This window comes from Dipodomys merriami, unplaced genomic scaffold, assembly GCF_024711535.1.
Source record: "Dipodomys merriami isolate MVZ:Mamm:240054 unplaced genomic scaffold, mDipMer1.0.p SCAF_6, whole genome shotgun sequence".
Lineage (NCBI taxonomy): Eukaryota > Metazoa > Chordata > Mammalia > Rodentia > Heteromyidae > Dipodomys > Dipodomys merriami.
This window is the reverse complement of record NW_027206179.1, coordinates 188,971-213,885: the sequence shown is the minus strand read 5'-3', so window position 1 is coordinate 213,885 and position 24,915 is coordinate 188,971. Positions and strand designations below refer to the sequence as shown.

The 24,915-nt window shown below is 62.7% G+C and overlaps 4 protein-coding genes across 6 annotated transcripts; 2 read left to right on the top strand and 2 right to left on the bottom strand.

Moving 5' to 3' along the window:
* Positions 1-853: 853 nt before the first annotated feature.
* LOC138813600 (proteoglycan 4-like) lies at positions 854-1,971 on the bottom strand. The gene is made up of 2 exons (XM_070002005.1): positions 1,954-1,971; positions 854-1,843 (listed from the first exon to the last, which is right to left on the bottom strand). Exons 1-2 carry the CDS (start codon positions 1,969-1,971, stop codon positions 854-856), a joined length of 1,008 nt encoding a protein of 335 aa, XP_069858106.1.
* On the top strand, positions 1,888-6,925 carry CUNH19orf67 (chromosome unknown C19orf67 homolog). 2 transcript variants are annotated; one of them, XM_070001833.1, is made up of 6 exons: positions 1,888-2,262; positions 3,765-3,894; positions 3,995-4,095; positions 4,185-4,370; positions 5,804-5,938; positions 6,573-6,925. In XM_070001833.1, the coding sequence occupies exons 1-6, from the start codon at positions 1,970-1,972 to the stop codon at positions 6,745-6,747; spliced, it is 1,020 nt and encodes a 339-aa protein (XP_069857934.1). In that variant the 5' UTR covers positions 1,888-1,969; the 3' UTR covers positions 6,748-6,925. The 2 variants fall into 2 exon arrangements, with proteins under 2 accessions (XP_069857934.1, XP_069857933.1); XM_070001832.1 differs by having other exon boundaries at positions 1,889-2,262; positions 3,765-3,909.
* Positions 6,926-10,682: 3,757 nt separating this feature from the next.
* On the bottom strand, positions 10,683-12,783 carry Misp3 (MISP family member 3). 2 transcript variants are annotated; one of them, XM_070001830.1, is made up of 3 exons: positions 11,913-12,783; positions 11,201-11,315; positions 10,683-10,989 (listed from the first exon to the last, which is right to left on the bottom strand). In XM_070001830.1, the coding sequence occupies exons 1-3, from the start codon at positions 12,400-12,402 to the stop codon at positions 10,806-10,808; spliced, it is 789 nt and encodes a 262-aa protein (XP_069857931.1). In that variant the 5' UTR covers positions 12,403-12,783; the 3' UTR covers positions 10,683-10,805. The 2 variants fall into 2 exon arrangements, with proteins under 2 accessions (XP_069857931.1, XP_069857932.1); XM_070001831.1 differs by having other exon boundaries at positions 10,877-10,989; positions 11,242-11,315.
* A 2,143-nt stretch (positions 12,784-14,926) lies between these two features.
* Palm3 (paralemmin 3) lies at positions 14,927-24,737 on the top strand. Its single transcript, XM_070002004.1, has 7 exons — positions 14,927-16,435; positions 19,262-19,310; positions 20,454-20,534; positions 20,874-21,007; positions 21,127-21,211; positions 22,756-22,801; positions 22,912-24,737. The coding sequence occupies exons 1-7, from the start codon at positions 16,014-16,016 to the stop codon at positions 24,594-24,596; spliced, it is 2,502 nt and encodes an 833-aa protein (XP_069858105.1). The 5' UTR covers positions 14,927-16,013; the 3' UTR covers positions 24,597-24,737.
* The last annotated feature ends 178 nt before the right edge of the window (positions 24,738-24,915 follow it).

Below are 24,915 nucleotides of genomic sequence, written 5' to 3'. Positions count from 1 at the left end.
ACTGAGCCACCTTCTCAGCTGCTTTACATATATATAAACAGCGAACCTAGATAAAGTGACAGCTATTTGCTTTGTCCTTTAAGCTCCCCATTGCTAGAGCGCACAGTGAGTGTACCACACTTTATGGGCTTTTTCTTGCTTGTTTCCTTTGCGCACCCCATGAGCAAAGGCTCGTAAAAACCCATTTTATAGACAGCAATAGACTGGCACAGCAGAGACGCGCCTGGTCACGCAGGGCTGCCACACCTGGCTTGACACCTGTTGACGTGTGTGTGTGTGTGTGTGTGTGTGTGTGTGTGTGTGTGTGTGTGTGTGGTGGTGGTGGTGGTGGTGGTGGTACTGGGCTTGAACTCTGGGCCTGAGTGGTGTCCCTTAGCTCTACCACTTGAGCCACAGCTCCACTTCTAGCTTTCTGCGAGTTAATTGGAGATCCTAAAGAGTCTCCCCGACTTTTCCTGTTGGAGCTGGCTTTAAACCATGATCCTAAGATCTCAGCCTCCAGAGGATATAGGCTTACAGGTGTGAGATGTTACATTATTATTACTATGGGGGGGGTCAGCTTTGGGTTTGAACTCAGGGCCCGGGCGCTGTCTCTGAGCTTTTTGTCTCAAGGTTAGTAGCACCCTACCACTGAGCCATGACTCCGCTTCTGGGTTTTCTAGTGGTTCACTGGGGGTAAGGCTCACCAGCACGCGCAGGCTGGTGTCCACTTCTTTGTATATAATGAGCAGCTGGGCCGCACACCCCCGGGCCTTTGCAGGTGAAGGGGGGGTCGTGGGGCGGAAGGAGCCTGGTTCTGGGGGCTCACGCCGGTCACCCCGGCCCCTCACTCCCAGCCCCGGGCCCTGGAGACTCACCTCCCGCCAATGCCCCCAAGCTGGAGGGAAGGGAGCGGTGGCTCAGGTGGGAGAGCACCAGCCTTGAGGGGAGAAGCCTGGGGGGAGACGAAGGCCTGGGTTCGAGGCCCCCGTGCACCATAAAGACAATGTGCAGGAAGGGTGCGGCCTGGGCGCCTCCGGCGGGACACCGGCCAGGGCCCCCGGCCCCGCACCCGGAACCCCGGGCGCCCGGCCGGCTCCGCGCGCCGCGGAAGCGCGGGGCCGAGGTCCGCGGGTCTCGGGGTCCTGCGGGTCTCGGGTCTCGGGTCTCGGGGTCCCGCGGGTCTCGGGGTCTCAGGGTCCCGCGGGTCTCGGTCTCGGGTCTCGGGTCTCAGGGTCCCGCGGGTCTCGGGTCTCGGGGTCTCGGGGTCTCGGGTCGCGGGTCTCGGGGTCCCGCGGGTCTCGGGGTCTCGGGTCTCGGGGTCCCGCGGGTCTCGGGGTCCCGCGGGTCTCGGGTCTCGGGTCTCGGGGTCCCGCGGGTCTCGGGGTCTCGGGTCTCGGGGTCCCGCGGGTCTCGGGGTCCCGCGGGTCTCGGGTCTCGGGGTCCCGCGGGTCTCGGGTCTCGGGGTCTCGGGGTCCCGCGGGTCTCGGGGTCCCGCGGGTCTCGGGTCTCGGGGTCTCGGGGTCCCGCGGGTCTCGGGGTCTCGGGTCTCGGGGTCCCGCGGGTCTCGGGTCTCGGGGTCTCGGGGTCTCGGGGTCCCGCGGGTCTCGGGGTCTCGGGTCTCGGGGTCCCGCGGGTCTCGGGTCTCGGGGTCCCGCGGGTCTCGGGTCTCGGGGCCCTGCGGGTCTCGGGGTCTCGGGTCTCGGGGTCCCGCGGGTCTCGGGTCTCGGGGTCCCGCGGGTCTCGGGGTCTCGGGTCTCGGGGTCCCGCGGGTCTCGGGTCTCGGGGTCTCGGGTCTCGGGGCCCCGCGGGTCTCGGGGTCTCGGGTCTCGGGGTCCCGCGGACCCGCCCGCCCCGCCTCGCGCTGAAATTCAAATGAGGCGGACGGACGCCGGCCCCGCGTCAGGCGCCGTCGGGGGCGGGTGGGAGCGGGCCGCGCCCCCCTCCGCGGCCTGAAGAGCGGGGCGCCCCGACCCCGGCGCCCCCCGCCATGGCCTCGGAGCCCTGGCCCGCCCGCAGCCCCGCGGAGACGCCGCCGCCGCCGCCGCCGCCGCCCCCCGACGGCGCGGAGCCCGGGGCGCAGCCCCGCCGCGCCGGCCCCGAGGAGCCCCCGGAGCCGCCGCCCGAGCCCCCGGCCCCGACGCCCTCCCCGGAGCCCCCCGCGCCCGAGCCCGGCCCGGCCCCGGCGCGCCTGGCCCTGGACGCCATGTTCAGCCCGGTCACCGACCAGCTCCGCTACCTGCTGCGCAAGGCCGACGACTTCCAGAGCTACCTGCTGTACAGGTGGGGGGGGGCCGGGGGGCTGGGGGGGGCCGGGGGGCCGGGGGAGGGCCGGGGAGCCGGGGGTCCGGGGGAGGGCCGGGGGGTCCGGGGGAGGGCCGGGGGCCGGGGGGGCCGGGGGGGCCGGGGGAGGGCCGGGGAGCCGGGGGTCCGGGGGAGGGCCGGGGGGTCCGGGGGAGGGCCGGGGGCCGGGGGGAGGCCGGGGGGGCCGGAGGGCCGGGGGAGGGCCGGGGGGGCCGGGGGAGGGCCGGGGGCCGGGGGGGGTCCGGGGGAGCCGGGGGGCCGGGGGAGGGCCGGGGGGCCGGGGGGCCGGGGGGCCGGGGGAGGGCCGGGGGGCCGGGGGAGGGCCGGGGGGCTGGGGGAGGGCCGGGGGGGCCGGAGGGCCGGGGGAGCCGGGGGGGGGGCCGGGGGGGCCGGGGGGCCGGGGGAGGGCCGGGGGGGCCGGAGGGCCGGGGGAGCCGGGGGGGGGGGCCGGGGGGGCCGGGGGAGCCGGGGGAGGGCCGGGGGGGCCGGGGGGCCGGGGGAGGGCCGGGGGGCCGGGGGGCCGGGGGGCCGGGGGGGCCGGGGGGGCCGGGGGGCCGGGGGAGGGCCGGGGGGGCCGGGGGGCCGGGGGAGGGCCGGGAGGGCCGGGGGTCCGAGGGAGGGCCGGGGGGCCGGGGGGGCCGGGGGGCCGGGGGAGGGCCGGGGGAGGGCCGGGGGGGCTGGGGGGGGCCGGGGGAGGGCCGGGGGGCCGGGGGAGGGCCGGGTGTGCTGGGGGGGGCCGGGGGAGGGCCGGGGGGGCTGGGGGGGTCCGGGGGAGGGCCGGGGGAGGGCCGGGGGGGCCGGGGGGGCCGGGGCGTGACCCCCGGGGAGGGGCCGCGGCGTGAGGGGGGGGGGCCGGGGCGTGACCCCCGCTACCCCACCCGTGTCCTGGGCCTGGCCCTGGCCCACACCGGGCTCACCCCCACTTACCTCCAAGACACCCCAAAACCACAAGGACAGTGCAGTGACCACAACAGGGAGATAAAGGGGGACAGTGACATGTCCTCACTTCCTCTGGTCCACTGGACCCCCCAGTTTCTTCAGTCTGTCTCTCCCCCCATCCGCCCCCCAGGCCTCACTCTGGCTCGGCCATCTCTCCACGGGCCACCCCCCCCAGCCCACGTGTCAGCATTTTACAGTTTTCCCTCGCCAGGTGGGCCTGAGACTTCCCTTCCCCCCAAAGCAGGGGCGTGAAGGGGTCAAAATGGGGTGAAGCCAGGCATTGGCTCACGCCTGTCATCCCAGCTACTCAGGAGGCTGAGATCTGAGGATCGCGGTTCAAAGCCAGCCTGGGCAGCAAAGTCCATGAGACTCTGATCTCCAGTGAACACCAGAAAACCGGAAGTGCCGCTGTGGCTCAGGTGGTAGAGCGCCAGCCTTGAGCTGAGGAGCGGAGGGACAGCGCCCAGGCCCAGAGTTCAAGCCCCAAAACTGACCAAAACAACAAAAAAATGGGGTGAAGACGCCCCTCCTTCTCCCTTCAGCCGGGAACGCGTGCAGAAGGAGCAGCTGGCGAAGGCCATGCCCACGTTCCTGAAGATGTGCGAGCCCTATCTCCTGTACCTGGAGGCCGCGGGCAGGAGCGCGCCCCCCATCTATGGCGGCCTGCAGGAGGTGATCAGGAAGGGGGTGAGTGCCGGACGGACTGGGCTGGGGGGCCTGGGGGCCTGGGCCCGCCTGCCCCCGGCCCCTGAGCGCCCCCTCTTCCCCGCAGCTGTTGGAAATCTCACAGCAGCTGACGCTGCGCCTGGAGCAGCTGGTGTTCATGTACGCCTCCTTCGGCTTCGTGGACCTGGACGAGACTGACCCTCTGAGGTGGGGATAGGAGCCGGGGGGATGGGCGGGGGGGGGAGCAGAGGCCAAGGGCCAGCCTCAGTTTCCCTCTGCCATCTCCCCCCCCCCAGCATCTCCTGCTTCTTCTGTGGGAGGTTTTCCATCAGCCCCGCCCACGAGGTGTCCATCTTCAGATACTGCAGCCCCGCGCCCTACACGGCCGCGCGCTTCCCCCGGTACCTCTACAAGAAGATGCGCTGGAACCTGGAGGTCACCCCGGAGCCCAACAGCCGGGGCCAAGACCCCCATGTGGACTAGTGAGTGTCCCCACCCCCTTCCCCATCCCAAACCCTAACTCCTCCCCTTCCGCGGCTCCAGAGGCTGAGATGGGGAGGGGGTGTCTCAATCCTCAACCTGGTTTGTGCAAAAGCAAAACCAAGAAGCAAAGCCTTTTGGGGTGTCTCGCGCATGCCACGCAGATGCTCTCACCATGAGCAACACACTCAAGCTTTTATTGATATTTACTTATTTATTTATTGCCAGTCCTGGGGGACTAGAACTTGGGGCCTGGGCACTGTCCCCGAGCCTCTTTGTGCTCAAGGCTAGCGCTCTTGAGCCACAGCACCACTTCTGGCCTTTTCTGAGTATTTTTTTTTTTTTTTTTTTGGGTCCAGTCGTGGGGCCTGAACTCTGGGCCTGGGCGCTAGCTCAAGGCTAGCGCTCTACCACTTGAGCCACAGCGCCACTTCTGGCTTTTTTCTTTTTGCTTATATGGTGCTGAGGAATCGAACCCAGGGCCTCAGGCATGCAAGGCAAGCACTCTACCACTCTTATTGGATAAGAGTCTCATAGACTTTCCTACCCAGGCTGGCTTCAAACCCCAATATACACATGTCCTCCTCCTGAGGAGCTAGGATGACCACTGTGAGCCACAGGTGCCCCACTCAATCATTTTTTTTTTTTTTTTTTTGCCAGTCCTGGGGCTTGAACTCAGGGCCTGGGCACTGTCCCTGAGCTTCTCTTGCTCTACCACTGAGCCACCTTTCCAGCCCAAAGTACATTTCTTTTTGAACAATGTCAACCCTTCCCTTCCTCTCTCCCTACCCTCCCACCAATATATATTTTATTTGTGCCAGTCCTGGGGCTTGAACGTAAGGCCTAGTTGTTTTCCTTTGTTTTTTTTCTCAAGGCAGATGGGTGCTCTACCATTTAAGCCACATCTCTCCTTCTGGCTTTTTGGTGGTTCATTGGAGATGAGTCTTACTGCTGGGTGCCAGTGGCTCAAGCCTGTAATCCTATATCTACTCGGGAGGCTGAGATCTGAGGATCTCGGTTCAAAGCCAGCCCAGGCAGGAAAGTCTTCAAGACTCTCATCTCCAATAAACCACTAGAAAACCGGAAGTGGTGCTGTAGCTCAAGCAGTAGAGTGCTGGCCTTGAGCTGAAGAGCGCAGGGACAGCGCCCAAGCCCAGAGTTCAAGCCCCACGACCAACAGAAAAAAAAAAAAAGTCTTACTTACTCTCCTGCCCAGGGTTGGGTTGGCTTTGAACTGTGATCCTCAGTTCTCAGCCTCCTGGCCTCCTGAGTAGCTAGGATTGCAAGGCATGAGCCACCAGTGCCTGACTTAAAAGTTCTCCTCTGAAAAGTAGGCTTGGCAGGTGGGGAAGAAGACTATCTAGGCCCAGCTTGAGTTTGGAGAACTTTAGGGCAACTTTGATCATTCATTCATGCCCTTCCTCCCTCCCCCCAGCTATTTCCTATGCTACCGAGATACGTGGGAAGACACGGGGCAGAGTCCAGCCAATTCCTGTCCCCAGATCCAGAAGCTGTGGTCCATTGGTCGATGGGTGCCCCTGGGACCACCAGAAGATGACCTTTATTCGTGGTAAGAGGCTGGGCAAAGAGGGGGTGGTCTCTGGTTGGAGGAGCAGGACCCCACCCCCGACAGCATGTTGCTTCCTGGGGTACTTACCATCACCTTTATGTGTGTCTCAGGAATAGAACACAGGGCCCCCTCAGCCTGCTTGCTGGAGGCTAATGCTCTTGCCAGGTGGGCTTTCAGCTGATTAATTTTGGGGATTGAATCTCCAGGACCTTTGCTCCCTAGGCTGGCCTCAAACCTCCATCCTCTCCCTCTCCCTCTCCCTCTCCCTCTCTGTCTCTGTCTCTGTCTCTGTCTCTCTCTCTCTCCTCTCGGCCTCGCCTCCAGAGAGGCCCACAAGAGCACTTTTTTTTTCTGGTGGCCTGAGAAGTGCCTTAGGCAGGCTGGTGTAAACAAGTGTTTCAGAGAGGTTGAGTCACCCCGTGCCGCGTCACACAGCGAGGCGCGGCCTGATTGGCTACTTGGGGGCAGTCAGCCGATCCACCGGAGCCTCCACTGTCTCTTAAGTTTCTCATCCACAACCAGGAAACAACTTGCCCCAGGCCGGGGGGAGCGGGGGAGGGGGCTGACACCCCCGGGGGCTCCCCGGGGGCCGGGGTCTGGGGTCCAGGCCTGTCTGCCTCCCCCCCTCCCCCAGGATCTTGTGCCCGCAGCCCCCGGGGGACTACCAACAGCTGCTGACCATCGGCTTCGAGGAGCCGTCGCACATGCTGGCCACCGACCTGCTGGTTCAGGTCCTCATGGGCCAAGCAGGCCCGGCCCGGCCCCCGAGCGCGGCGGGGCTCCCGGCCTGGGCCGCACCCGGGTCTTGAACTCCTAGAAGGAGGAAGATGGGCGCTGGAGCCGGTCAGTCCCGAACTCCAGGAGAGACGGCAAGGGAGGGCCGGCCCTGGACTCCCTAGGACACCCCAGCTTCGCCTTGCCGGGTTTCAGGCCGGGCTTTCCGGCCGCGCGGAGCCCCGAGCGCCGACACTGGAGTTTCGTGTTCAATAAAAGAAAGAAAGAAAGAGGTCACGGGCTCGGGTCCGCTCCAGCGCCGCGCCACGCCCCCGGCGGAGCCACGCCCCTCCGGCACGAGCCACGCCCCTCGCGCTGCCTTCTGGGAGATGTAGTTTAGCCTTGCCTGGTCGCTAGGCAAGAGCGGGGGCATGCGCAGCAGCCCCCACGGAAAAAAAAAAAAAGGAAGTAGCGGCCCCTGTCAACAACCGGAACCCAGGAAACCCCAATTTGGCGGTAGCTGGGAAATTCAACGCCCACTGGAGGAAGAGACTTACGGTCACGCCTACTGCCCAATTGTAACCCGGAAGTTGTTTCTTCGCGACGTCAAAAGACTACATTACCCGGCGTGCCTGGCGAAGGCGTCCCAAAGGCGGGAGCCGACTTCTTTTCTTTCCTAGTTTTCAGATCTGGGGCGTGGCGTGTCTCCTGTACTTTGCGGGGTGCTCGCGTGTCGCGGACGGGGTGGGGAGAGGCCTAGGGGACCCCGGTTTGGAATGGCGTCCCAAACGCGGAGTCGGGAGGAGACTGGGCGCTGAGGGAAGGGGACGCACCGGGTACCCTGTGCTCAGGCCGCGGAGCCTGGACTCGAACCGCCTCCTGCGGCGCAAGACCGTCCCCCGTGTCCCTCCTTACACCCAGGGATCAGAACTGAGGCCAGCGGGGCCACCGTGGCTCACATCCCCGCCATCTGGGATCACGGTTCAAAGCCCGCTCAGGCAGGAAAGTCTGTGAGACTTCTTTTCGTTTTTTCTTGTCAGCCGTGGGGCTTGAACTCTGAGGCCTGGGCGCTGCCCCTCAGCTCTTCAGCTCAAGGCGAGCGCTCTACCACTTGAGCCACAGCGCCACTTCCGGCTTTTTCGGTTTATGTGGTGCTGAGGAATCGAACCCAGGGCCCATGATTGCCAGGCAAGCACTGTACGAGTGAGCCACCTTCCCAGCCAGTCTGTGAGACTCTTACCTCAATAAACCATCAGAAAAGCCAGAAGGGGAGCTGTAGCAAGGGGTAGAGCACCAATAGCTTAAAGACGGCACTCAGGCCCTGAACTCAAGCCCCAGGACTGACACACACAGCACACACACACACAGACTCACACACAAAAGGGAACTGAAACCAGAACAGTCTATATATTTATATTGTTGTTGTTATTTAGTTATTTTTTCTGGTGATGGCAGCTCACACCTGTAAGATCTGAGGATCACAGTTCAAAGCCAGCCAGGACAGGAAAAAAAATCCATGAGACTCCCCTCACCCATTCACCCGCAACAAAGATGGAAGTGGAGTTGTGGCTCAAATAGTAGAGCACCAGCTTTGAGTGTGTTTGGTGGGGGAGGGGAACAGCTCAGGACCAGAACCCAGGCCCTGAATTCCAGACCCACTAGGGGCACAAAGAAACATATTCCTACAATCAGCCCGATGAGCAAATGAATGAGCTCTTCCCATGGGCTGCTGGCTTTGACATGTGGATGAGATGCAGCATAAAGCACTGTGGCTACACCAAGGCCCCACAGGCCGCATGAGCCACGCTGCTGTGGGAGGGTGGAGGGGTGGGGAAACCTTGGTTTCCTGGGCTTGCTGCTCAGGAACTGTCACAGCCCCAACCCCGGGCTTTCAAAACCTTAACCAGCAGCAGGTCATGTGGACAATTTCATCAGGAGGTCGGGGCTGGAACTCAGGAACCGGCACTGCATGGTCCCGTTCTTTGCAGCTCTGGGGATGATAGAACTGGGGGCTTGAGTGCCTTAGACAAGTGCATTTGTTGTTTTGTTTTTTTGTTTTTTGTTTTTGTCAGTGCTGGGGCTTGAACTCAGGGCCTGGGCGCTGTCTCTGAGATTTTTTTTGCTCAAGGCTAGCACTCTACCACTTGAGTCACAGCACCAGTTCTGGCTTTTTCTGTGTATGTGGTACTGAGGAATCGAACCCAGGCCTTAGAACTGGCTCCCATTTACCTCATGTCATGTTTTCTAGCCTCAGTTCATTTGTACAAAGCTGTGAAACAGCAGCCATGCTGGGCATGGTAGCACACACCTGTAATCCCAGCACACAGGAAGCTGAAATATGAGGATCAAGAGTTCCAGGCCCGCCCTGGGTACAGAGCCTATGTCAGTCTTGAAGCTATAGTATGTGAACAGCACAGATACAGTTTGGCAGACAATTTAAGATGTTCTCCAAAGAGGAATTAACCAGAGCTTGCACATGATCAGCCAAACACCCTACTGCAAACTAGTGTTAGTGCTAACAAAAGTTACTTCTAAGCCAAGTGCCGGTGGCTCATGCTTGTGATCCTAGCTACTCAGAAAGCTAAGATTTGAAGACAGTGGTTCAAAGCCAGCCTGGGCAGAAAAGTCTGAGAGATTCCTATCTCTGATGAATCATTAAAAAACCTGGGAGTGAGCTGGCACTGGTGGCTCAGCCTATGATCCTAGCTACTCAGGAGGCTGAGATCTGAGGATCACTGTTCAAAGCCAGCCCGGGCAGGAGAGACCGTGAGACTTATCACCAGTAAACTTCTCAGATTAAGCTGGAAGTGGCTCTAAGGCTCAAGTGGTAGATCGCTAGCCTTGAGCACAAAGCGGCCCAGGGACTGCGTCCAGGCCCTGACTTCAAGCTCCAGGACTGGAAAAGAAAAAGCTGGAAGTGGAGTTGTGGCTCAAATGACAAGAGTGTCAACCTTGGACAAATTAAGTCAGGGAACAGCTCCCAGGCCCCAATCAGGTTCAAGCCCCAGGATGAGCACACACACAAAAGTTTCCTTAAACAGTCACACTCTGCCAGGTGCCGGTGGCTCACGCCTGTCATCCCAGCTACTCAGGAGGCTGAGATCTGAGGATCAGGGTTCAAAGCCAGCCCGGGCAGGAAAGTCCATGAGACTCTTATTTCCAATGAGCCACCTGAAAACCGGAAGTGGTAGAGCACTCGCCTTGAGCTGAAGAGCTGAGGGACAGCGCCCAGGCCCAAAGTTCAAGCCCCAGGACCGCCTAAAATAGCCACACTCCATTAAAAGTCCTATTTGGAGGAGGAGGAGTGCTGGGGGCTCAAACCCAGGATGGGGCGGCTGTCAGACAACAGCGCTCCCACTGGGCTACAACTTCAGCCCCTACAATTCTCTTTCTCTAACGGGACCCGGTTTCATGTGGTTTGTTTGGAGACAAAGTCTCAATATGTTGCGCAGGCTGGCCCTGAACTCCTGGGAGCTCCAGGGGTCCTCCTACCTCAAGCCGTGAGTGGCTGGGACTGAGGGCTTGCTTGTGCCCTCCACCCACCCGTCCTGGTTCCCGCTGTTCTTTGGATGGCAGGAACTCTGACTCCCTACCCTGACTTATAAACAAACTTGGAGGGACGCCCAGCCGGACATCACAGGAGGGATGGGGGGCGCTTGGGCCTTCATGGGCACCTTTTTTTCTTTTTAGCTATTATTTACATCTAGCGCAGGGACAGCCCGACCGCACAGGCTGGGGAGCCTCGGCGCAGGTCGGGCGGAGAGAGCCCGGAGCCCCGGTAGAAGCTGGAAGTCTAGCCGGGAGGGTGGAGCGGAGGACAAAGTGCACTTCGCACCTTGGCCGCCAGAGGGGAGCAGCGCGCCCGGCAGGTTCGGCATGCACGGGGGTGTGGCTTGTCGTGGGCGTGGCCTCCTGAGAGGCGTGGCCTCCGAGGGTGGCCGGCAGCTCTAGAACCGCGCCCGCGGGGTGCGCTCCGCATTCCCCGCGGCGTTCGCGCCCCACCCGAGACGGAGACTCCCTGAAGAAGACGTCTCGCGGGCCCCGGAGGGGCGGGGCTTTATTTGTGCGGAGGGGCGTGGGGTCACCGCCCCTCGATCTGCCCCGGGGTGGTGGCTTTTCCTCCTCCAGGCGGACAAGCGCCGGTCCCAGTGCACTAAAGCTCCCCAAAGTCAAGGTGAAGCGCGGGCCGGCCGATCGCACGCTCACGGGGCGGGGGGCCCCCTCTTCTCCAAGCCTTCCCGACGGCGCCTGCCGCGGGGCGCTCTTCCGACGGTCGCCCCCATCCTGGTTCTTCCCGCCGGGCGTCCGGATCACACACCTCACGGTCTGTGCCCCTCCTGGGGAGAGGACAGAGGGCAGCCCCCCTGAGGGACCCGTGCACCCCATCCAGGGGCAGGGGGGGGTCATCCGGGTCCCAGCACCCCCCCCCCGGCTGCGCCTTCCCTGCCCAGCGTCCCGGATCCTCAGGGAGGGGCGCGGCGCGACGTGGAGGGCGGGGGTCCCCCACCTGGCCCAGGAAGAGTGACATAGGGGGTAGGGGGTCCCCACCTGGCCCAGGAAGAGCGACATAGGGGGCAGGGGGTCCCCACCTGGTCCAGGCCGTTCTCCGAGGCCTTCCTGCGCGGCGGCCAGATCACCGCCAGTTTTCCGTCGCCCCGGCTGGCTGCGGGGAGGCGGGGGGGGGGAAGTTCAGCTGGGGTCGCCCCACCTGTCACCAGCCAGGTGGAGGAGGCCGGCCGCACCCCTTAAACACACTCGTCCCCCCCACGCCCGCCCCCACGGAGGCCTCCGCCCAGCTGGGGGCCGAGGACCTGGGAATACAAGCGAGGGGGTCCCCCGAACCCCGCGTCCGCGCTCCCTCCCCAGCCACCGCCACGCGGACGTCTTCCTCTTGGTCCTGGGGCTCGAACCCAGGGCCCGGGCGCTGTCCCTGAGCTTTTCCGCCCGGGGCTGGCGCTCCACCACTTGAGCCACAGCGCCACTGGTGGCTGGATTTTATTTCTGGAAGTTATGGGATCGGACTTTTCCGGCCCGCGCCGGCTTCCACCCGCGATCCTCAGATCGCAGCCGCCGACGAGATGCTGGGATTACAGGCGGGAGCGGCGGCGCCCGGCTGTTCCAGGCGGAGGTGTGACCGGCTGAGGGGCTGCCGGAGGGCGCGGGCGGGGTGGGGCCGGATGAGCAGGGGGCTCCCGGCGGAGGAACCCACAAACTTCCAGGGAGCGGGAGGGGTGGGGGGTCCGCAGGCGGGGCGGCTCACCGGTGAGCCTGGGCGCGGGGTCCGTGAACTCGGCCGTGCCGTAGACGTCCCGCCGCAGGCGCTGCAGCTCCCGCTCGCGCTCCAGAGCCTCGCGCACCTCCCGCTCCAGCAGCGACGGGGCGGCGGGCGGCGGGGCGCGGGCCAGCGCGGGGTCCGGGGCCGCGGCCTCGAAGAAGCGCCGGAGCTCGCGCAGCGGCGGCGGGGGCGGCGGGGCGGCGGGGCGCGCGCGGGGCTGCGGGGCCGCGAGGCGCACGAGCGCCGCCTGCCGCCCGGCCTCGCGCTCCACGTCGCGCCGCATCCTGGCGCCGGCGCGCGCGCGCTCCAGGGCGCGGGGCCGCGCGGGGCCCGGGTCCGGCCGGCTGAGCAGCGGCCGCACGCGCAGCTCCACCAGCTCCTGGCCGGCGCGGCCCGGGCTCAGGCCCCGTCTCCGGCGCAGGCTCGCCTCGCGCTCGCAGCTGCGGCGGATCTCGCGCTCGATGGGCGTCTCCATGGGCGGCGCCGCGGGGCCCGGGGCGGGGTCGGGGGCCGGGGTCTCCGCGCGGGCCGGGGCGCCCGGCCGAGCCTCGGCCCCGGCCCCCGGCCCCGCCGCGTCCCGCCCGGAGCCTCGGCTCTCCGGCCTCGGGGTCCCGAGGTCCAGGTCCGGGGACCGCTCGGGGGCTTCGGCGGCCGGCTCCGCCCCGCGCTCCGCTCCGGGGCTCCGCGCTCCGGCTCCCGGGGCTCCTGGAGACCCCGCCCCTCCGGAGACCCCCGCGGCCCCGGCGTCCGGCGTGGGGAGAAGCTTGGAAACCTCCGTCCCCAAAGCCGGGGTGTCCGCGCCCGCGGCCCCAAGGCGTCGCCCGCACCCGCCGCGCCTCTGACCCGCCGCTGGCCTCGGAGGACCGGGCACCGCCCCGGGCACCTGCCGCCCGCCCCGCCGTCCTGGCTCCGCCCTCGGGGCGGGGGCGCTCGGAGGGGCTCGGGGCGCCCGGGTCAGCCCGGGGCGCGGAACGTCCTGGAACGCGCGGCCTCCCCGGACCGCGCCGCTGCCCCGCGGGTCCCCGGCGTCGCCCTCTGGGGTCACTGCAGCCCCGATCGGCCGCGGCCAGCGGCGCCCGGGCCTCGCGGGGCGTCCTCCAGCGCCCAGCGCCCCGCGTCCTCGCCCCACCCCGCCGCCCCCTGGCTCCCGGGGAGCCCGCGGAGCGGCCCGGACCCCGCGCACCCACCGAGGACCCCGCCGCCCGGCCGCGATCGGATCGGCGTTCTCTCCCCGGGGGCCACCCGCTCCCCAGGGCCATATCCTTTCTGTTCCCTTCCCCCCCCCCCCCCAAGACGGCAGCAGGGCCGGGCGCCGGTGTCTCCTGTAGTCCCGGCTACTCCGGAGGCTCAGGTCTGAGGATCTTGGTTGGAAGCCAGCCTGGGCAGGAAAGCTGTGATTCTTATCTGTGATTAACCACCCAAAAGCCAGAAGTGGAGCAGTGGCTCAAGTGGTAAAGCGCCAGCCTTGAGCAAAAATGCTCAGAGTCAGCGCCCAGGCCCTGAGTTCAAGTTCCAGTGCCTGCCCCCCCATAAATATAAATAAATAAATAAATAAACGTCGCTAGCCGGTGCAGGGGGGGTTACACCTAGTTCCTGGGAGGCTGAGATTCCGAAGGGATCACAGTTCCAGGCCAACCCCCAAGAGAAAAGTAGGCAGTCTCCAACAGAAAGTAGCCGGGCGTGGTGATGCACACCGGCCATCCTAGCTACCAGGAGGAAAACTAAAATAAGAGCATTCAGACCCAGCCGCCTGTCTAGGCAGGAAGTGAAACCCGACCTCAAAAATATAATCAGTGCAAACAAGGGCTGGATGTATGACACAGCCATATCACCAACTTTCACCGGGGGCGGGGGGAGGAAGGGAGAGAAAAAGGAGGGGGAGGGAGGGAGGGAGGGAGGGAAGAGAAGGGGGGCTCTCTGTAGAGCCTTCCCCATCTCTCCTGCAGCCACCCTAGATCCTGGCCCATCCTCTGAACCTTTTCTGAAGACCTTCACTAATCAGACTCAGTCAGGGTCTTTCTCCTCTTCTCTAGTATCTTTCAGACTCTCCCTCTTGTCTTACTTAGAAGCCACACAGGGGCGGAGGCCGTGTGTGTGTGTGTGTGTGTGTGTGTGTGTGTGTGTGTGTGTGTAGATTGGTTGATAATTTATAGCTAGATATATAAGTACATATTTATAAATCAATATATGCTTATATGTCAAGGTATAGCTCATTGATCTGTGACTTTATCAGAAAGGACAATATTGTCATTTACAGGAAAATGGATGGACTTAGACGTGAGATAAGTCAAGCTCAGAGAGAAAAGGGCGCGTGTGTTTCCTCTCCTTTGTGGAAGTTAGACCTAAGTCATAAGCATGGGTGAGAATCTGGGCAGGTGGCTCAGGGGTAGAGCGCTTGCCTTGCATGCATGAGGCCCTGAGTTTGATTCCTCAGCACCACAGAAGCAGAAAAAGCCAGAAGTAGTGCTGTGGCTCAAGTAGCCTGCTAACCTCGAGCAAAAGAAGCTCAGAGACAGCGCCCAGGCCCAGAGTTCAGGCCCCACAACTGACAAAATAATAATAAGAAGAAGAAATCTAAAAAAATAAGCATATATGAGATCATGTACGGAGTCATGTGCATCGACTAAGGGGCGGTATAGTGAAGAGGAGTCCACAGACAACCAATGAGCTGTCTAGCAAAATGAAGCTGTGGCTCAAGCGGTAGAGGACTAGGCCTGGAGCACCAAAGCTTAGAGACAGCACCGTGGCGCTGAGTTCAAGCCCTGAGACCGGCACAAAAAGAAAGAAAAATGAGCTAAGTAATTTGAGGGTTTGGATGAGATTGGGAAAGGTGGGGAGGATGCAGTGTGCTCAGAATGGGACTTGTGGATTTGAACCTTCTTCTTCCTTTTTTTTTTGGGGGGGGGTCTGGTCGTGGGGCCTGAACTCTGGGCCTGGGCGCTGTCCCTCAGCTCTTCAGCTCGACTAGCGCTCTACCATTTGAGCCACAGTGCCACTTCCGGCTTTTTTCTTTTTGCTTATGTGGTGCTGAGGAATCGAACCCAGGGCCTTAGGCATGCAAGGCAAGCACTCTACCACTGAGCCACCTTCCCAGCCCGATTTGAACTTTCTTGTACAACTGTTTAAAATAAATACTAAAGCTGGGCGATGGTGGCTCCCGCCTGTCATCCTAGCTGCTCAGGAGACTGAGATCTGAGGATCAGGGTTCAAAGCCAGCCTGGGAAGGAAAGTCGGAGAGACTCTTATCTCCCATGAACCACCAGAAAATGGAAGTGGCCCTGTGGCTCGTGGTAGAGCGCTTGGCTTGAGCTGAAGAGCTGAGGGACAGCGCCCAGGCCGAGTTCAAGCCCCAGGACTGACAAAAACAAAACAAAAACCAAACTAAAAAAACTTAATCCATGCCTCTTCCTCCATATCTATTGGCTACATGCAGAACCCCTCCCTCCACTCCCATTGATAATATTCAATAGCCCCTTCCACCATAGTAGCCATGCCTCTTCCTCCATTCCTATTGGCTACATCCACTAGCCCCTCCCATGACTAGCAAGCTCCGTTTCTCCCTTCACTGCTCTCATTGGCTGCTTCCATTAGCCCTCCCAGCACAGCCTCTTCAGGGCCAAATGCTTTTTTTGTTGTCCTTGTTGGTCTTGGAGCTTGAACTCTGGGCCTGGGCGCTGTCCCTCAGCTCTTCAGCTCAAGGCCAGCGCTCTACCACTTGAGCCACAGCGCCACTTCCGGCTTTTTCTGAGTAGCTTATTGGAGATAAGAGTCTCAGGGACTTTCCTGCCCGGCCTGGCTTTGAACCATGATCCTCAGATCTCAACCTCCTTTTCAGATAGGATCTATGCTTTTGGCCTGGTTCCACTGAGACTCTGATCCTCTACCTCTGCCTCCCAAGGTTTTACATTACAGGAGTATACCACAGGCCCGGCTTGGTTGTGGAGATGGGGGAAAGATTGGTTTTCATTCATTTACTTATTATTATTATTATTATTATTTTGGTTCACACCACCCATTCTCGCCTCCTGTATTGCTGGAGTTCAAGACTCTCTCCTTTCCTAGAAAGGGAAATGGAGGTGTGGAAAGATGGCTAGATCCACCTGGGGCTCTCTTTCGCTCCCACCCTGCCCAGCAACCCTGGTAACAAGCATGTGGACCCCACATCTGGGACATCCTTTCCTGCCCCCCAAGCCTGACCTCCAGGAACAGCCAGTGTCCAGAGAGAGGCAGCCAGCGCGGAGGAGGCCGCGGCTGGTAAATAATTCATGGGGACAGCTGATAGCGCCTGGAGCGGCCCCAGCCCCCCAGCCCCCCCTGCTGGGCCTCCCTGGCCCAAACCAGCTGGACCAGCTTTGCGGGTGCCGCCCCTCGCCCCCCTCCCACCCGGCCCCGCTGCAGCCTCCCGTGCGGACAGGCGGAGAGTGGGTCCTGAATTCAAGACACCCCAAAGTGGGCTTGGAGACTGCGATGGCGCTGCAGAGCCAAGCATGGGCTCCGGCCACACCCATGTAAGTGCAGGGGTGAGGCGGCTGCCGGGCAGGGCTCGGGAAGGGCCGAGGGGAACGGGGGACAGGCCTCTCTTGGTGACCCTACGGGCGCCAGAGGAAATGGAAGAGTGTGGGGTGCCCTGTGGGTCCCTCAAGGTGTCTTTTCCCCTGGAGAGAAGCGGGGGAGAATGAGAAGGCCTCCTGCCCCCTCTGATCCTTGCGATTTCCTGCTGGCTGCTGAGAGTCCAAAGACCAGCCTGGGAGTGTCGGGGGGCTCAGGCTGCGCCCCTGGGATGCCCCTCCTCAGCTGTGGAGGTTGATCAGCTCCAGGAAATGCTCAGCCGGCTCCTATTGCTATAAGGTGGGTGGTTGCCTGGCTAGAGGTAAACTGAGTCAAAGGGGTGCTGCGAGGTCTTTTCGTAGCACAGGGGGCCTGAGATGTTTCTTAAGGTAAGCTGCAGGGAGGGTAGGGGGGGTGCTTCCCCAGCACCCCCAGGCCCTACGTTCCCTTCCCCAGCCTCTTTCAAAACTCACGAAGAAGTGAAGGGACGAAAAGAACGTTAAAGGGTGGTAGAAAGTTCTAGAAGTGGGGCTCCTTCAAACTGGGGTCTCACCTCTGTTCTCATCCTTCTGGGTCTCCCGATGCATTATTCACCAACCATGAACCTGGTTGCTTAGTAACAGGAACCCGATCCCCCCCCACACCTCCTTCCATCAAGGAAGAGGCAAAGAGATTACATCTTGGGGACCCAGAAGGTGCCGAGGAGGGGAGGGACTTCAGCTATCCCCCAAGAGAGATCTAGACCTTCTAGGGACACCTTATGAATTGTGACTTCAGTCCCCAGTCCCACCTGAAGTCAGCCTCCTCTCCTCAGCTGGCCGTCTCTGGCCACGTGATGTGGAGATGCTGCTCTCTCGTTTATCTTCTTTCTCTGTGTCAGGGCCTGGGGACCGTCTCTGAGCTCTTTCCCTTCAAGGGTGGCTCTCTACGACTTGAGCTCCACACCAGGTCTGGTTTTCTGCTGGTTAAGTAGAGATAAGAGTTGCTCAGCCAGGCACCGGTGGCTGACACCTGTCATCCTAGCTACTCAGGAGGCTGAGATCTGAGGATCACTATTCAAAGCCAGCCTGGGCAGCAAAGTCCATGAGACTCTTATCTCCAAAAAACTGGAAGTGGCGCTGTGGCTCAAGTGGTAGAGTGCTCGCCTTGAGCTGAAGAGCTGAGGGACAGCGCCCAGGCCCAGAGTTCAAGCCCCACGACCGACAAAAAAAAAAAAAAAAGTCGCTCAGACTTTCCTGCCCAGGCTGGCTTTGAACCTGGATCCTCAAGATCTCAGCCTCCTGAGTAGCTGGAATGACAGGCGCGAGCCCCCGGCGCCCGGCCAGTCCAGGTATCTTAGCCCTCCACCCTCCCCATCACCCAGGGCTGTGGCTTGAGCTCCTCAAGGTCTCTTCCTGACTCCAGGAGCCTGTTGGAGCCTCAGTGTCCTCCACCTATAGAATGGGGACAAAACTGCTGCTTGTCCCCGAGGTCAGGAGAGATGGACAGCAGGACGATGCCTCGTGGCGCCGGGCTCTGGGCCACAGCCAGCCCGGCAGGGCATGGGGGGGAGGGGGGGAGGGTAAGAGCCGAGCCAGCACCTGGGGCTCTCTATATAAATAGGGGTGTTCTTCCACCTTCCATTTGTGGACAGAGAAAGTCGGGGAGTCCCCAGGCCCATGGAGTCCCCAAAGACAGGCAGAGAGAGCCGGAGAATGTCATTCTCCATTCAGGTTGATTGGACTCTGACTTTTTTTTGAGGGGGGTGGGGAAGAGGAACAGGGAGACTGGAGGGGTTCAGGGAGGACAAGAATGGGGGAGGATCTCAGGTTAAACCTTAAACCACTAGTCCCCCTAGTTGAAGCTCAGAGTCCAGCTCTGGGCCAGATGACCCAGTGACCCTTGACTCCAAGAAGGGGGCGTGGTGACTGAGGCTACTATGACAACCATGAGATGGACATTTCTCAGCTCAGATTCCCGCCCCCCCTTCCTCCCCCCCCCCCAATCCACAATCACTTCAGGGATTCTGGAAAGGAGCTGAGGTTCAGATAGGATAAGGAGCTGGCCAGATGCCTTCAGCCATGCTGGGAACCTGGCGGGATGCTTGTGTGTATGCCCAGCGCTGGTGGCTCACGCCTGTCATCCTAGCTACTTTGGAGGCTGAGAGCTGAGGATCAAGGTTCAAAGCCTGGGCAGAAAAGTTCCTATGAGACTCTTATCTCCAATTAACCACTCAAAAAACCAGAACTAGACCTGTGGCTCAAAGTGGTAGGACACAGCTTTGTGTAAAACCTTAGGAACAGCGCCAGACTCTGAGTTCAAGTCCCACGATCAACAGAAAAAAAATAAAATTTCCCTCTGTGTCTGTGTGTGTGTCAGGTCCTAGGGCTTGAACTCAAGGCCTGGAAGCTGTCCCTGAGCTTTTCTGCTCAAGGTTGGCACTCCACCACTTGAGTCACAGCTCCATTTCCAACTTTTTGGTGGTCCATTTCAGGTAAGAGTTTCACAAACTCTCCTGCCCTGTCTGGCTTGATCCTCAGCCTCCTGCGTAGCTGGGAAGACAGGCAAGAGCCACCAGCTCCAAGCCCACGAAAGGATTTAGTTAAATGAGTCATGGTCTCCGTTTCCTCCTCCTAAAACCCTCTGCTCAGACCGCCTCTCCCAGTGCAAAGGGGAAACTGAGGCACAGCCCTGGGTATTCATGCAGCATTCTCTGCCAAAAGTGGGGCTTTCGAGCGGACAGGCCGGGGAGGGCTGGGGTCCCTGGGGAGCCCCCCAGCAACTGCCCTCCCCCCCTCTTCCCACAGGCCCATGGCTGAGAGCTCTCTCTACAGGCAGCGGCTGGAAGTCATTGCTGTAAGTGATGCCTGATCCCTTCGTTCTCATTTCCCCCCCAAGTTCCTTCTTTGATGTCTCCCATGTCTGGAGGCATTCCTGGAAAGAGGGGGAGCAGTGTTGAGAGTTCTGGCCCTGCCTAAGGCACCCCACCTAAGTCCATAGTACCCCATTCCCCAGCTCCTCTGTCTGCTCACTGCACGCCCCTCCCCTTATACACACACTGTCCATCCAACGTCTGCAGCACTGCATTGGCAAAGGCTGGCCCCCAATCCACGCCTCCCACACACCCCACTTCTCAGTCCCACCTCTCCTGCCTCCCGGGACCTCTCCCATCCTGGAGTCCCCCGAGCCCTCTGCACCTGTCATCTCTATACACCCCAACTCTGTCATCTCCCCACCCAACTCAACCATGGGGAACTCCATCTCCGCACTTCGCATGCGAATACTAGTCTTGATCCTTATCTTCATGTCCCACATTTGCACCCCCATCTCTCTGACCTGAACTTGTGTCCACCCCCACTCTGATCTCCAATTCTGCACCCCACTTTCCTCCCCTCTACCTTGGCACCCCATCATTCTGGATCCATTGCTGCACACTATTTCCCTAAACCCCACTTTATGCCCCCCATCTCCCCGGTCTCTACTTCTGCGCCCCAGTCTCTCTGGACCTTCCTATCTGCACACCCATTTGGGGGGCCTTCTTACCAGCCCTCTCCTTGACACCTGGCATCTAGACCCCTCTCTCTCTGGACCCGAAATCTTGGATCCCTCCTGAGTTCTGGCCCGGCTCAGGCCCTCCCTACGCCCCGCCCCACCTGCAGGCCCCGCCCTCAAATCAATAGACCACGCCTCGATAGGCCCATCCCACCAGCAGCTCCGCCTACCAAAACAGGCCCCGCCCAACCTAAGGGCCCCGCCCCAGGCCCCGCCCCGCCGACAGCCCCGGACCCCCATTGGGCGCGGGGGCGTCGCAGCATCCCGGGCGTGGCCGGCCCCGCCCCTGCGCCCCGCCCTCCGGGTGCTGAGTCAGCGCCCGCCCCTCCCCGCCGGGCTGGACGCCCGGGAGCCCCGGGGAGCCCCGTGGAGCGGGCGGCGGGCGGCGGGCGGCGGCGGGGTCCCCAGGGGTCCCCCGCACCCCGGGCAGCGCGGCCGTGTGCGCAGGAGAAGCGGCGGCTGCAGGAGGACATCCGCGCGGCGCGCCGGGAGCTGGAGGAGGAGCGGCTCCGCGCGCAGCGGCTCAAGGTGGGGACCGCGGGCCGGGCCGGGGCCGGGGTCGGCGTGAGCCCCGGGGCGGGCACCGCTGCCCCCTGCCGGGCGTCCTTCCTCCCCGGTCAGGGCGGGGCGGGAGGGAGGTCTGGGAAGTTGGGGTGCTGGGGGAGGGCCCGGTTCCCTTGGGGCGTGCCATTTTGGAAAGCGGGGTGCAAAAGGGGGTGTGGGCCCCTCCGGGCTGGAGGTGGAGGAGGTGCGCCCCGCCCTGGGATGGGGTCCCGTTGGGGGCCACGTGGGTGCGGACCCCGCCCCCTCCTCCCGCGGGCGGGCGGCCTCTGGACCCCGCGCCCCCCGGGCTCCTTCCCGCCCCAGAGGAAGTCCCTCCGCGAGCGGTGGCTCATGGACGGCGCGGCAGAGGCGCGGGGGGACCCCACTTCCCAGGACTCCCCGTCCCCCGAGGCCCAGGCTCAGACTCGCATCCGCAGCCTGGAAGACAGCTTGTTCACGTGAGTTGGTGTGTGTTTGGGGGGGTGGGACCCCACTTCCCAGCCTCGCCTCTGCCCTGCACTTGGGAAGCTGGGGGGGGTCTCCCCGCAGGCCCCCCCAATCCTTTCTTCCTTCCCAGGCTCCAGTCCCAGCTGCAGCTGCTGCAGAGCGCGTCCACCGGGGCCCAGCACCGGCCCGCCGCCAGGCCCACATGGCGCAGACAGGTGAGGGGCGCGCGGGGTCTCCGGGCCCGAAGTGGGGGGCGAACGGGGTCACAGGGAGGAGGAAGGGGCCTGGATTGATTCAGTTTTGTATTTGTGTGTGTGTCTGAACCGAAGCTTGAACTCAGGGCCGGGGTGATGCCCCTGAGCTTCGTTTGCCTACGGCTGGTGTCTACCACAGTGGAGCCCCAACTCTGTATCTAGCTTCTTTTTGGGGTGGTGTGTGTGTGTGTGTGTGTGTGTGTGTGTGTGTGTGTGTGTGTGTGTGTGTGTGTGTGTGTGTGTGTGTGTGTGTGCGCGCATGATTAACTGGAGATGGGTCTCCCCGGGCTTTCTTGCTCCAGGCTGGTTTTGAACTGTGATCCTCAGATCTCAGCCTCCTCAGTAGCTAGGATGACAAGCCAGAGCCACGGGCGACCAAAGCTTTATTTCGTTTTGTTGAGACAGACTCTCACTGTGCAGCCCACCTTGGCCTCAAACTCGACCTCCACTGGCTGTGTCCCCTCCAGTGCTGGGGTTACAAGCATACCCTGGCATGCCAAGACTGTGAAGGAAGTTTTGGACTAAAAGTTTTTAGGTGGCGCCTTTTGGTCCTTTTCTTCTTTCTCTTTTCTTTCTTTTTCTTTTTCCTTCTTTATTAATTTCCTTTCTCTCTCTTTCCTTCTCCTTCCCTTCCTTCCTTTCATCCCTCTTTTATTTTATTTCTTTTGTTGGTTGTGGAGCCTGAGCTCTGGGCCTGGGCGCTGTCCCTCAGCTCTTCAGCTCAAGGCGAGCGCTCTACCACTTGAGCCACAGTACCACTTCCGGTTTTCTGGTGGTTCATTGGAGATAAGAGTCTCATAGACTTTCCTGCCTGGCTTTGAACCGGGATCCTTAGATGTCAGCCTCCCTAGGATTACAGGTGTGAGCCAATGGTGCCTGGCCAGCTCCCCTCTCTGAACCCATCCTCTTGCTGTCTCTTACTCTGTGTGTGTGTGTGTGTGTGTGCGTGTGTGCATGCATGCATGCGCACACACACACATGCACCCCATGCCTGAGTCTTCAGCTTAGGGCCTGGGCACTGTCCCTAAGCTTTTTTGCTCAGGCTGGTGCTCTACCACTTGAGTCACACCTCCACTTCCGACTCTCTGGTAGTTAATGGGAGATAAGAGGCTCACAGATTTTCCTGCCCTGGCTGGCTTTGAACAGAAGTCCTCGGATCTCAGAAGTTGCAATGGCAAAAGGTTTGAGTCTCTGGCTCACCAGGTATGGTAATGCCTGCCTGTCATCCCAGCTCTCAGGAGGCTGAGGTAGGAGAATGGAGAGTCTGTGAAGAGTTCGAGGCTAGCCTGGGCTGCGACACAGATCAAACGACAACAAGGCGCTGCCGGCCCCTTGCCTCCTGTGACTTCTGTGCACGTCCTGGGGGTGTAGTCCCAGATTGCAGGCTGGCACACGGAGGCGCAGGGTGGAGTTGGGTTCGGGGGGCCTGGGGGACCATGGAGGTGTGAGCGGGCCGCTGGCATGGAGGCCAGAGCCGCCTGACCTGGACGCCACCATCTTTGCAGGGCCACCGTCCCCTCTCCCACCCCGCTATGGAAGCCAGCGCTGCAGGTGGGTGTTGGAAGCTCTAGGTGGGTGGAGAGGGGTCACCCCCAGAATGGGGGAGTGAAGACTACCCCTCCACCCCCCCTCCTTTCTTCTCCTCCCACTCTCGTGCCCAGGCCACACCGATCGGGAAAAGAGAGCGTCCCTGCCGGCCCGGCCGGCGGCCGTGTCCCCTGGGTCACCCCCTGAGCCCAGAGAAGAGGCTCCTGGGGTTCACCCCGCCCCGGGGACAGGGACGTCCTCGGAATCCAATGGCCCCTACTGTGGGCCCAGCCCGGCTACGCCGCGCCCCGCAGCAGACAGCGCAGTGGAAGCCGAAAGAGGGGACGGCGTGGTGGAGGTGGTGTGGGCCGCGTTGAGGCCCACGGAGGACAGTGCCCCTGCGCCCACGGGCCGCGAGCTGGAGGCCGAGGTGGAGGCGGCGGTCCAGGAGGCCATCGGGGCCCGGCAGGCGGCTGGCAGCCCCGGGGCGCCGGCCTGGGTGAGGGCGGACGGGGCTGGGGTGGAGCTGGTCTGGGAGGGGTTGGGAGGCAGCTGCGTGGAGGCCCCAGGTGTGGAGGCTGCGCGCGCGCCTGGGGGCAGCCCGGGGGCGCCTGGGCCCGGGGACCCCGCGGGAGAGGCGGCGTCGTTCATCTGGGTGGAGAGGGTGACCCTGGCCGAGGACTGGGAGCTGGTCACGGAGGGACCGGAAGGGCCCACGGCCGCGCCCGCTGCGGAGGGAGTCGTGGAGGCCGGGCAGGTGGAGAGGACAGGAGAGGGGGCCGGGGGCGAGGCGGCGCCGGGGCCGGCGGCGGAGCGGGAAGCTGGGGCGGCCGCCGAGCCAGGGCCCGGGGGAGGCGGGGAACGGGGCGAGGGGCCCGCGGGAGCGGACGCAGCCGCGAGACCGGAGGCCGAGGCCCACGCGCAGGGAGAGCAGGAACAGGGCAGGGGGGAGGCGGGAGGGGAGAAGGAAGCAGAGGGGACCCCGGCGGCCGGAGGGAAGGCAGGTGACGGACCCCTGGATGGGGAGAGGGGGGGAAGTGAACCCCTGGATGGGGACAGGAAGGGAAATGAACCCCTGGATGGGGAGAGGAGAAGTGAACCCCTGGATGGAGAGATACAGGGAAGTGAATCCCTGGATGGGGAGAGGAGGGAAAGTGAACCCCTGGATGGGGAGAGGAGGGGAAGCGAACCCCTGGATGGGGAGAGGAGGGGAAGCGAACCCCTGGATGGAGAGATACAGGGAAGTGAACCCCTGGATGGAGAGATACAGGGAAGTGAACCCCTGCATGGGGAGAGGAGGGAAAGTGAACCCCTGGATGGGGAGAGAAGGGGAAGCGAACCCCTAGATGGGGAGAGGAGGAGAGGTGAACCCCTAGATGGGGAGAGGAGGGATAGTGAGCCCCTGGATGGGGAGAGCGGAGGTATGGAGGAGAAGCCCCCAGAGGCCCGGGAGAAGCCGAGTTCAGGGGGGCCCGGGGAGAGCGCAGCGCCCCCGGCAGAGGAGGGGGGCGTCCCGCCTGAGGAGACACCGGAGGAGCCAGGACTGCGGCCCGGGGTCAGGCCCGAGGGCTTCCCGGAGCAGGAAGCTGGGAAGGCCGAGGCCCCGGCCGAAGGCCCCGCAGGGGAGGCCGCCCCCCTCCCGACAGAGACCCCGGGCCCCCCGCCGCCGCCCCCCGAGAGCCAGCCTCTGCTCCCGCGGGAGAGGCCCAGCGCCCACCCCGCGCCCACCTACGCCCCTGCCCGGCAGCCGGCGCCCGCCGAGGGCGGGGAGGCCAACGGCCCCAAGCAAAAGACGTGTCAGTGTTGCGCCGTGATGTGAGCCTCGCCGCCCCAGCCCACTCAGCTACCTCGCCGCCCGGCACCCAGGCGGCCACCCGCTCCCGGCTCCGCGCCCACCGCCTGCGGCCTGGCCCCTCCTGCAACCCAGTCTTTATACTTGAAAATAAAAAGGTTAAAGCACCCAGCAGCTTGGCTCTGTGCCCAGCACTGCCCAATCTGCTGGGAAACTGAGGAAGAGCGGAATTGCGCTAGCCAGCGTGCACCGTGATCAGGAGGCTGCTGGGTGGGGTGGTACACGCCTGTAATCTCAGCTACTCCAGAGGTGGAAGGAAGATCCCAAGTCCCAAGTCAGCCTTGGA